The sequence below is a fragment of the Dreissena polymorpha genome, chromosome 5 (assembly GCF_020536995.1).
Source record: "Dreissena polymorpha isolate Duluth1 chromosome 5, UMN_Dpol_1.0, whole genome shotgun sequence".
Taxonomy (NCBI): domain Eukaryota; kingdom Metazoa; phylum Mollusca; class Bivalvia; order Myida; family Dreissenidae; genus Dreissena; species Dreissena polymorpha.
Genome location: NC_068359.1, coordinates 94,395,523 through 94,408,186, shown reverse-complemented (window position 1 = coordinate 94,408,186; position 12,664 = coordinate 94,395,523). Strand labels below are relative to the sequence as shown.

At 36.6% G+C, this 12,664-nt stretch overlaps 1 protein-coding gene across 1 annotated transcript; it reads right to left on the bottom strand.

Moving 5' to 3' along the window:
• Positions 1-1,181: 1,181 nt before the first annotated feature.
• Positions 1,182-7,556, bottom strand: LOC127882241 (uncharacterized). Its single transcript, XM_052430775.1, has 4 exons — positions 7,410-7,556; positions 5,184-5,391; positions 4,668-4,811; positions 1,182-4,067 (listed from the first exon to the last, which is right to left on the bottom strand). Exons 2-4 carry the CDS (start codon positions 5,380-5,382, stop codon positions 3,895-3,897), a joined length of 516 nt encoding a protein of 171 aa, XP_052286735.1. The 5' UTR covers positions 5,383-5,391; positions 7,410-7,556; the 3' UTR covers positions 1,182-3,894.
• Positions 7,557-12,664: the final 5,108 nt, after the last annotated feature.

The window sequence follows — 12,664 nt, the reverse complement described above, 5'->3', positions numbered from 1 at the left end:
ACTGTTGTCATTATTCAGGCGTCAGAGGCTATTAGCAGTAGAGCTATTTTTGTTATGAGGATATATTCTCGATCTTTCAAGCGCCTAGTTTGTTTGACAATTTTGTGAAGATGCATCAGTAACTTTGAAATTTAATATATTTTATGGATGGACATTTTTTGGGGGTTAAAGGGGCCGTCCAACAGATTGGTAAATTGACAAAATTAAAAAAAGTTGTTTCAGATTCGCAAATTTTCGTTTTTGTTATATTTTTGAGGAAATAGTAATACTGACCATTTACCATGCTCTTAAATATCCGTTATAATTTATGCATCTTTTGACGATTTTAAAACCTGAAAATTATAAAGCGTCGTGCGACGCGAAACGATTGAATGATTTGGAAAGTTCTGTTGTTGTAGTTATATTTTGGGAAACTACGAGAATTGCTTATATACGTAAAAAATACATCCGCTAAAAGCATGAGCATGGATGGTCGAGTGGTCTAGGCGGGAGATTTTATACTCCAGGACTCCAGGGGTCAGTGGTTCGAGCCCTGTTGAGGGTTACTTTTTTAAATTGTATTCTTGTTTTTACTGGAGATTTTTAGGTCAAATGTTTAAATTTATCAATATTAAGCATATAATGACATGCTTCAATACATGCCAAAATCTGTTTGACGGCCTAAAATAATAACGTTGAAACCTATCCCCTTGTCATATCAATTTATTCATATTCTAAGGACACTTGGACAGTTCGTGTTTGCAGTCTTCGATTTGTCACGTTTTGGCATTCATGCTTCTAATTTCTGTCTGCAAACCGGTAAGTACGTTTGACTGTGATCGATTCAGTGGCGCGTTTGGTTTGTGATTGATTATAGGGTAAGAGTGAGGGTTTGGCTAGTCATCAAACCGGTTTAAACCCAAAATGCTTCAATTGACCGTTTCAAGGCGGTGCACCTAGTTTTAAGCATCGCATATTTATTATTAGTGATCTGTTATAATAGTGGATAAAAATAAGAATTTCTCCCATGAACTATTATCTGAATTTTCATTGTTTCCTATATTTTGTATTGCAGATAACAATTAAAAAAGCACGGGGTTTTAAACACAAAATAGAATTTAATGCATATATACAACCAAATTTACTTAATACACGTGAACAAACCGTGTAAGCTGCGGGTTATGAACAACCAACCAAATGAATTAGTTTTGTTTCAGTTTATTTACAAATTGTTAATACTATATAAAAATATATATGGATTGGTACAAGTCTAAATAAAATTTAGTTTTACAAAACCTTTTTTATGGTCCCGAGTACTCCACGTTCACATCAGATAACATGTACAAGTAACAATGTAAACATGAAGAAAAACAGATGGGAGAAGTGCAAATCGTTTGACGTAATTGGTGATTTCTTAGCTTTTTGTTTTAAAGGACAGAATCCGTACATCAGTGTAAACCAACCTGGGATTACCTTTAATAACACATTTTTCAACTACAACTGTTATATGTTATATAGAGAATAATAGGTTAGTGTTGATTATAGACCAGGTTTATCATGCGAGCATGATAAACCTGATCTATAATCAACACTAATCTATTATTCTATTTATCCCTCTGTTTATTCAGTAAACCTTTTTATTTAAACAAAATTGGTTTAAAAGGATAATTTCGCTGGATTTATGACGTCATTTTGTCGAAAATATTTCGCGGTACAAGTGGGATAAATATTGTTTCATAATACGAGCGAGCACTGTATGCCTGACTGTAAATTTGTAGCTGCAACAAGGACATAATTATAAGACTATACCAAAACACAGTGTTTACACTAAACAACCCAATTTTGGCTACGTGTGATAAATTCAAAAACGTTTTGTAATGTCACATAACGTCCGAATCATAACACATTCATTTTATCAATAACTCTCGCCAAATGCTTGAAACTAAAGTTTGACATTTGTACTTCAAGCAGTTTCTGCAAATGCCATTGGTGAGTCTGATTCAGAAAAAAGTGTTCACTATTTATATAACAAGAGATGTGTTTGTCAGAAACACTATGCACCCTACTGCGCCGCTTTGATTTATTTAATGTTTTTTTATCATTTGGCAGGTACAGATAATTTTTACAAGGGAAATATTATTTTTTTAAAGGGATATAATAAAAAATATTAATTCCCTTGTAAAAATTATCTGTACCTGCCTAATGATAAATATAAATTATCTCCCTTTAAAGCTTGTAACTTCCCTTGGATTTGTTTTTTTTACCTTTGACCTTGAAGGATGACCTTGACCTTTCACCACTCAAAATGTGCAGCTCCATGAGATACACATGCATGCCAAATATCAAGTTGCTATCTTCAATATTTCAAAAGTTATGGCCAATGTTTAAGTTTTTGGACAGACAGACAGACTGACGGACAGTTCAACTGCTATATGCCACCCTACCGGGGGCATAAAAACACGACACCTGATTTTATGCAGCAGATACATATCTGGAAGAACGTGATACACGTTCTACTCATTGATATTTGATTCCAGAGTGCTTTGTCAAAGATATATGCAGTTGTTGTTTTTTAATTCAATTTTTTTCACAAAAACAATGGTGATGAATGTTGAATTTCCGGAACGAAATGAAGCGAAATAAATTGGACATTTACTTGAAGTTTTTTTAAAGACCTTTAAAATTATGCTTTAAAAAAGATGCATTAAACCACATGGCATATTCTGAAAAAATCAAGAGAGTAAACATTGATTACTTATTACCTATAACATTGAACTTTAAAATCGCTTTAACGCACTACGGCATATTCGTGGCTTGATAAAGAACTATAATTATGTACAACATAATAAAAATATCTACCTGGTACAATATCTTTTTTGATACAAGAGCCTTTGATTATACGTACATGTTAACATTTTGCATATATGTATGGTGTTACTTATATACATCTTTATATGGGAATTCATTGCAGCACATCAAATTCAACTGAAAACAAATGTCTTTTATTTCAATCACTTACTGGTATTCAAGTAATGAATTCTAACAGAAGCTTTTGAATGATTACTACAGTCGATTATATACAGAAGTTGTGAAAAAATACATACATAAAAATGCCATGAAAATATTGAAATATTACTACAAATGTATTGTAAGAGTACAAAATGTATATAAATGATTAATATACATGTATGTACAGATCTGATTTATTCTATACTGCTCTAAAACAATTGCAACAAACTATACACCAGGACTGGTATTTACAAATTAATCCTAAGAATTAAGTATAACGAATATACTTTGGTCCAAAACAATCTTACTTTAAAGTTTGAAAAGATACTGGCTAGTATAAATGGTGTTTTGGCATACGCTTCAGGTTCAAGGTAAAGAATGATGTCATTGGAGGTGTCAAATGTCAAATTACACTCAACAATAAGGAACATTAAGAGCATTACAGTTTGAAAAATATTCGTTATTTTTAGACTTTAGTCTAAGAATTGGTTGGTAAAAACGGGCCCTGTTGTTTAAGTAAAAGTTAAAGAACAGTAGTCCAAGTGTGAAAGTTTAAATTTTGTGTAAGAATGTCAGCTATTTCAAGATTTTGACACAAATGTGTGTTAAGTAGTTCCTATTGTTTTACATTTAAAATTTGCCATTTACTTCTTTAAAACCGTTTTCAAAACCAAAAATATATTTAAACAACATGTTTCTGACCCTTGGGTAAAAACTGGCCACACCCTATAGGATCACATAATTTTATTGACGTCAACGAACATCAGAATCGTAATCAATATTTGTACAGATTTTCTACCATTATATAATATAAAAAAATCTCAACAATATCCCTTGCTTAATGCTCATATGAAAAAAAGGTGAGAAAAGGCTTATCATCCTTGCAGTGGTACCATTCTGTTCACACTAATCCACGTCTCCCTTGGCCCGGGCCATGCAGTAGAGAATGACATTGAGAAAACCGGCTATGACGCAGCAGACTGCAATTCCGAATCCTGCATGAAGACCCAGGTGTTGCACGCGCAGTAATCGAGGATACAGGGAGCCATACACAACCACGGAAATCAGGCACAGGAAGGCTAGAAAACAGTACAAGGTAACCTAGGTTACACATCACTAAATTTCATGTATTAGTGTGCACAACAAGAAACACAATGAGGTTACAACTGACTTTACCAGATGAAGTATCATGTATGTAAATGTTTTTTCAGTACATCACTTATCCAACAAGAACGCTTAAAATGTATAAAAGAAACACCAATAACAGGCATGAATAAGTGACTCACAGACATCAGGTACTAGAAGGCTACATGACAAAAAGCAGTTACACATTACTGATTTGTATTCATAGTTTTTGCAAGCAGAACTATATAAATATAACTATACTATAGATGAATGAAAGAACACTAAAGACGTTTATAATTCATTCACACAGTTTAATGCAAAATTACAAAATTGAATGAGAAAATAAAAAATCAAAATGTTGAGAGTCTAGAAATAAAGGTCTTTAAAGCGTAAAGACAGCTGAAGAAAGTGTAAAAAGCAGCTGTTCCTTATCATAGCGCTGTTGGAAAACACATTTTAAAGTTTGTGAATGACTAATGAGGCATCATCTTTGTGGCAATATATATTTCAAGTTTCAAAATTCGTGTAAAATTTTGAGATAAGACGCAACCCACCTCCAATCGTGATGAACACGGTTGCCGCGGTGATGAAGCCTGGCCTATCACTGGACATGAATGTGTACCGGAAGCAGAAGAATGTGGCCAGCATGTAGAAGCCCAGACCTACCAGCATGAACACGCGAACCAGATCCAGGAACTCTGTGAGACAGCCAAACAATGAGGTTTAAAAATAATGGGCAAGGACATTTATGGGAAACCCAAATATCAAAAGCAAAAATTGAGTGGAGAACAATTGTTTGATATTAATGCACATTATCTGATTTGTTTTCATTGCTATTTTATCACGTATCAAATAGAATTTTGCATTGTTGAACTGTGAGGCTATGTTGGTATCTTGTTAGATTGAAGTTACGGTTTGTATGTTAAAGGGTAAATGCAAACAAAACATTAAGCACTGAAAAACAACCTTGAACATGACAAAATATTAACATAAACAACTAAGTTTTATTTTTTTTCTTACAGCAATATTGGTATGTTTTCCCCTTTACAAGATTCAAACAAAAGTCCCACCTGGCGGCAACTTGATGATCTCGCATCGCAGCTCGGTCCCAGTGCCACTGAGCAAGCTGGGTTCGCAGCGTTGCCATAGGCCCTGATAAGCCTTGTTGGGTCTCTCAGTGTACAGCCAGTATGGTAGAGCTACGGCAATGATGTTGAGAATGCAGCAGGTCAAAGAACAGAGGAACGCGATGTTCAGCGCCCAGCCCATGGTTTTTCCCTGAAATATAGAATTAAATGAGCGGCTTAAGTTAACCCTTTACAGCTCCGGTATGCACTTTGACGCAATTGTATTCCATAAGAAAATATAACTGAACAAGAGCTGTCTCCATAAGATGACATATGCCCCCCAAAAAATGCTGCTATAGAAGTTATGAGCATTTTTCGAAATCTAGGCGCAGATTTTGAAACCTAAACGTGGAACCTAAGTTCAAGATCAAGGGGGTCAAAATTTGTGTGCCTATGGAAAGGCCTTGTCCATATACACGTGCATACCAAATATGAAGGTAACATGTGAAGCGACATAGCAGTTATGAGCATTTTTCGAAACCTAAACGCAGATTTCGAAACCTAAACACGGACCCTAAGTTCAAGGTCAAAGGGTCAACATTTTTGTGCGTATGGAAAGGCCTTGTCCATATACACATGCATACCAAAAATCTGAAGCAACATAGAAGTTATGAGCATTTTTTGAAACCTAAACGCAAAGTGTGACGGAAAGACAGACGGACAGTGCGATCACTTTATGCCCTCCTTCGGGGGCATAATTAAAGACCTGACTTATAAGATTCATGTTTTAAAGGCTTTATTTCCAACCTTGAGATACTGAGGAGCAGCAAACGACAAAACGTTAACAGCCTGCCAGTGTTCTGGTTTAATGCTGGTTGCATAAAGCCATTTTAACTTTTCTTCTGAGTAGAAAATGGTATAAGCTTGGAGATGAACATGATGAAAGGTTTCATCAAAGCCCAGTCAGATCATTTTCTCTCACAATGGCATAATTTGTATACAACAAGAAAGACATCGTGGCTGAATAATGGCTGGCTAAGATTGTGTTAAAAGGACCTTTTCATGTTTTGGTAAATTTACAAAATTAAAAAAATGTTTCAGATTTGCAAATTTTCGTTGTAAATGGTTCATACCATACTTTATTTTGAACAAAATCAAAATGTGTCAGCTTTGTTTGTACCTACATAAGAGTTTTTTAAAATGCAGCCCATTGTGTAGTGAGTTATTTACCGTGTATACATTTCATTTAGATTTAAAACAGTGTGTGTGATTCAGAGATATTTTCAGGTAAATCATGATTGTCACACATTTTGTACAGGTTTATTGATCATGATTGCAGCCTTGTCTCTTTTGTAGCCTTGACCCCAATCTAAATGTAGCCATAAGCCCCTTTTTTTAACAGTCACGGACCATTAAGAAATATAAAGATATGATGATGTTCACAACCCCAAAATATTTGAGCCGCAGCAACGTCTGTTCCTTTACACCTAAAAAATACTAGTTTTGTTACAGTAGGTTTTCATAATTATAAACCTAAAGACACTGTCCCAATCATGTTTTTATTTGGGAACCCACATGTGTGTCTATTTAGAAGTTTATGGATTTCATTTGCGAATGAGGCTGGATCATGTGTGGGCTCGGTGTGTGAACCAGCACTCCTACCTAATTAGCTATTTGATTCACAAATGTTGTGGCAAATGTTGAATTAAGGTTGCAATTTGAAATATGTGTACAGTTGTTTACTGAAATATTTTTTATTTTGTGTGTGTGTGGGGGGGGGGGGGGGGCATGAAAACGTGGAGGAAACCCCACCAGTCCGGTAAGGTGACCACCAAGCAAACTCACAGACATTAGCAATTTTAATGACTCATCCGATTTAACAATGATCGGTATCCGAAAAATGTAGTGTGTTGCACTCATGTCATGATAAAAATTAATGCACCGAGCCCCGAATCTATTGTTTCATATATTTATTAAGTTTGTCTGATGTTTAGGTTGTTCATGGTATAGCAAGTAAAGAAAATATTATTTAAATAGGTAAACATGTTCGGCTTACCTAGCTGTATCCTATGTATTGCTGAAGATCTTTATAAATGCGAAACATATCAACATTAACATGTTATTTCAAATTAAATTTAAGGCATACACTCTCTCTACACAGGTAAAATAATTTAAAGTTGTCATTGATCAACCGCTGACAGCAAATGTTTCTGAATATACCTATCTTACCTTTCAATTTAAATCACAAATTAACAACAGCAAAATCGTTTCCTGTTTCAAATACTGAACTGTTACTAAATATAGCTAAAATTGAAAATTCTTTACACCGCCATATTGTTTTTATCTTTACGCGTCAATGAACAGGTAAAATTTCACAGGTAAAACGCGATTCGTCCGATGACGATTCGTACCAATTATTTATCGTTATTTTTATGCTCCCGGAAGGGTGGCAAATAGCAGACGCACTGTCAGTCCGTCTGTCCGTCCGGCATCCAATTTACCGGACTTTTTTTCGCAAACGCTTTCATATATTGACCTGATATTTGGGTTGTGAGTATTCCTACATGACTTACAGATGAAGTGTGAATTTTGTTCCAGGCCATTGATTTTTTGGTTCCAGGCCATTGATTTTTTGGTGCAGTTTTGGGCATTGGTATAAGATATTTTCTCTACAATAACCGTTTTCCATATTTTTTTACGAAACGCTTTCAGATATTGACCTGATTTTTGGTATGTGAGTCTACCTACATGACGAGTATTATGAGTTGCGTTCCGGTCAATTGTTTGACCGGAAACAACGCTTTCAGATATTTAGCTCACTTTCGGTATGTGTGTCAACGACATGACTTACAGATAAAGTGTGAGTTGGGTCCCTGTCCATTGATCTTTGGCGAACTTATGGACCTTGGTTTCAGACCATTTATAATAATAGTCTCCGGAGATTTTGTACGAAACTCTTTCAAATACTCAGCTGATTTTTGGTGCGTAAGTGTTCCTACATGACTGACAGATAAAGTGAGAGTTTCGTTCCTGTTCATTTACTTTTGACGAAGTTTCGGGCCTTAGACTTAGGAATTTTCTTTGAATTAACACTTCCGGATTTTTTCCCGAAAAGCTTTCAGATACTACCCACCAAGCAAAGCCCGTTACTTTGTAAAACATCAATGGAATATAACAACGCCATGATGTTGTTAATTGGGATATAGTTGTTGTTTTGCTTCAAAGTGAAGTAGGGTGCATTGTTTTTCACAAACGCCGCTTTTGTTTTCGAAATGCATGTGTACCGGAATATATATATTGACATTCTTCGTCGCCATCGGGAACCACATGTTCAGAGTATGAAATAATTGATCATCCAATTATATAATAAGTAAGATGTAATTTTTTCGAAGTTTATAAGTAAGTTCGGACTGCACTGAGTAATCTTGGACGACACTTTACGCACATACATTTAGCCCTGTTTTCATAGAGCGCGTATTTAACCCATTTATACCTAGTGGACTCTCCCATCCTTCTAAATTGGATCAATTTATTTTCAAAATAAGGGATGTCTAGTAAATGCATATTTATTTATATATTTAGAATATTTCTTACATAAATTCCTTTAAGCAAACAGCGCAGACCGTGATGAGACTCCGCATCATGCAGCGTCTCATCTGGGTCTACGTTGTTTGCCAAGGCCTTTTTCTAGACGCTAGGCATAAATGGGTTAATAGATTTCGCAGTGCTGAGGCAACGCAATCACGTGCAGTTTGCTTCCCGTGTGATACACGTTGAATCCCACTCATTTCTGCACGAGTGAATCAGACATGTTATTTCTCTCCGGAGAGTCTTAGCCGCCATGTTTAACAATCCCGCTGACGTATTGGCCCCGATTATCCGCCGTCCCGGTACCAATCTATCGCATGTATTGACAATCGGCAATTTGTTGCGTTTCCTCAAGGGAACGCTGCGTACTTCTGCTGAAAAGGAGTCGTAGCTGATCGCCGATTCTGCGTGATGGATGACCGGAAATGCTCCATTTGACGGGTAAATCGAGACTCCGATGTTTTTGGGTGTCGCTAATATGTGTTATTAAGACACGAGTAACGCCTAATGTCTTGTAATGGTGGTCTGGTTTGTGTAATTTTTGTAAGTGATTGGTGCGGCCTGTCTCAGCTTGTTAGGTCCTGAATTAACGACCATAGCTAGTGAGCGGGGCTGCTAGTTAGCCGGACTTTTTCGTTAACGACGAAATCCACATAATCAGCTGTATTAATCACAAAGAAAATGACACGTTTTCCTGATTTTGTGTTTTTAAAATTGTTTGCCGGGATATGCAAGTTTCTCGATTATAGATTTGCACAACATGTCCGCTCCATTACACTGACACGAAATATGAGATCATTTTTAAAAACGCCCCGTATGTGTTTGTCATTGTTTTTCTTGTTTGTCAGTCAGAAAACAGAGGATATTGACACTGAATACAAATATGTAATTATGTATGCATTTATAATTGTTGTAAATTCGATTTATACTAATTAATCAGTGGATACACATACTGCTTTGTACACCTGTATAGCTTTTAACGCGACGCGGTAAAGCGCGTTTGCCCCGAAACCGCATTGTACCGAGTGCGGCGTTTCTAGGATGGTTAGAATGTTTTCCGTTTACACTACAAAAACGGAATAGCGGGTATACACGATCTTGTCAAATATTAATTAATTAATATAAAATGTGTACAAAACTTATTATTCATATATTTCAATATAAACTAAAATTAAAGTTAAGAAGAACATGTGTCGAAAAATGCTAAATAAGCCAGATATTTTATTCTGAAATCGAAAAAGGCTGTACAGCCGAATTCGTCAGCATGCTTGTACGATGTGAATCTAAATTTAGTTTCACGGTTCATTTGAAATTCTTGCAGCGATATCGATACTAAAAAGACGAATGCATCGGTTATTGTAGGAAAATATGTACGAATTATCTTCGTCACAATCGGCTCGGGGCGCTTATTTGTATTTGCTGCATTTTATGAAATTCGTCGTAAATGCATCATTTTTCTTGCATATTGTGTGTTATTATAACATATTTGTATCAATATATTACAATTCAACACATATAAAAATCGTATAATCTCGCTTTAACATGGCCTAAAACGAGTCTCTATCACTGTTCGAGAGAAGTTAATACGTGTATATTACTAATTAAATTGTAGGGTTTAGTGCAGTACAAGTATACATGCACCGCTCGACTGATCTGTTTTGCAGTCAACGCTTTATACCTCAGTCACAAATATAGACCTATCACCGTCCGATGAACGGACGACGTTTTTTTTCCCGCTCATCGGGCTGGCAACCGGCCGGTGATCGCACAGACACCGGGTCATTTTGTAGCATCGGGCGGCCTCCAGACTAATTTTAAGTCTAATTAAAAATTTTACCCAACGTCGGGCCCGGGAAGGAATCGATTTGAGATGGAAAAAAGATCGGACGATCAACGACCGATTATCGCCAGGCGATCGCCCGACATCGGATTCATTTTACATGTATAGGTAAAAGTCAACGTATTTCCGAGGGACATATACATCCGCCGGCGACCGTCTGATTGCCATGGGGTATCCGTACGATAACTGACGGACGCCTGACAGAGCTCGTCATGATACACGAACAATGAATCCGATATCGGTCGATCGCCGTGCGATAACCGTGCGTTGATCGTCCGATCTTTTTTCGATCTTTACTCGATTCCTTCCTGGGCTTGACATCAGGTACAATTTTAAGTGAGACTTAACATTAGTCCGGAGGCCGCCCGATGTTACAAAATGACCCGGTGTCCGTACGATCATCGGCTGGGTGCCAGCCCGATGACCGGAAAAATACGTCATCGTCTGATCGGGCGTTGATCGGTCTCTATTTATGACTAATAGGTATTAAACAGTGTCACTCAGCGGATGTCTCCGACGTGTCCAGTATTCCCAATGCCTGGTGATCGGACAAATCGGCCGGCGACCAGATAATTTGTGATTGAATCATAAATTTGCTGTTTCGTTTTGCATAGCCTTTCCTTCCTCGAACTGTCGTCAGCAAATAAATAACATCATTTAAGATATAAATCGTGTATGGAAATTTAATTAAAAAATTCTCGCCTCATTTGGAAATTGTCAAACGGCAATTCTTGTAATCTAAACATTGTGGATGATTTGTTTTCATGTTTTGGCGCCACAATCATAACTTCTCATTTATTTTGGTCCAAAATTAATTCAGTTCCACATGAAGACGGACGTAAAGGTGCAGAATTCTTCATTAAAAGGAGAACAGTTTTAACGAGTTTATGGATTTTACATGGAATTGTGAGCGAAATTAACTCTCGACCGGTCGAACAAGCGCGTTTCGGTCAGGGGCCATTAAAGCAACTATTCAAAGATTAATCACAGCGGAGCAATTCGGTTATAGAAATATGCGCTTTTGACAGGTCGCTTTTTCTAACAAATTGTGCCAGTAAGACGCGATAACTTTTGCCACTTGTGTGATTAGCTCTGGTCCCTATTGATGAGTCATTTCACGGATGCTAATCAATAGCTCGTCCGCGCTTGTATGGAACAATTTATAACAACTGTCGCCGTCTCTGAATGACCATGATATTTCATTTTTGAACGGGAAATTGTTCGTGCGAAATCGAAAAAGTGCAAGTCAAACGCACATAAAGGACTTCTTTTCCCATTTGCGTTGTATCACAGACAGACCATTGCTCACTCTATACTCATAAACGTCTTTAATACCCTTGCAGAAATTGATGTATCGGCCTGCGAGTAGAATCGGATGCAGATTATGTTAAGGTAAATCATAAAAAAAACGTATACGTGTGACTCAGTTAGCGAGCAAGTTAAATATTGAGTGTTTTGTGTACAATTGAACGAAGTAAATGCGCACTTAAGTCGCTTTGCAAAATAAGCACACCCACATGGGTTAATAAATGGCGGTATGAGAATCACTGTGTGACCCTTTCCCCCCTAAGAAGCAAAGTGAAAATGTTTTTTTTGCAAACAGCATAAAACCAGAACAGTCTGCGAGTAACTCGCAGTCTGTTCGGGTTTTATACTGTTTACTGCTCATTAGTATCTTAGGGTTGGAAATGAAGCCTTTAAAACTTGAATCTAGGAAAAAAGGTCTTTTATAACATTTAACTTTCTAAGGGACTACAAATGCGTAAAAATACGTAAGTAACTCATGTATACGTTATCGTTTACAGCAAAAGCCTATATATTAGATTATATATATGCGCTAACAGATAAGTCCTGACGTAAAGACTACAGTTTGATAAAAAGGACCCACGATTGAGTGCACGATGCATAGAATAGTTGAACTACAATATATTCATACATATGACCAGTTACGGGGTCTCTGATTTAGAAATAGGTTAGGGGGTTCCCACTTTAAATACATGTATCTACATACCCTTTTTTATCCGATATAAACACGAATTAAGGTATAAAGGGGTAC

What these genes read in the sequence shown, in the direction of transcription:
- LOC127882241 (XM_052430775.1), bottom strand. Translation starts at nt 5,382, where the DNA reads ATGGGCTGGGCGCTGAACATCGCGTTCCTCTGTTCTTTGACCTGCTGC. An exon ending in GATCATCAAGTTGCCGCCAG is followed by an intron (nt 4,812 to 5,183) that starts GTGGGACTTTTG and finishes GCTGTCTCACAG; the next exon opens with AGTTCCTGGATCTGGTTCGC. An exon ending in CGTGTTCATCACGATTGGAG is followed by an intron (nt 4,068 to 4,667) that starts GTGGGTTGCGTC and finishes ACTGTTTTCTAG; the next exon opens with CCTTCCTGTGCCTGATTTCC.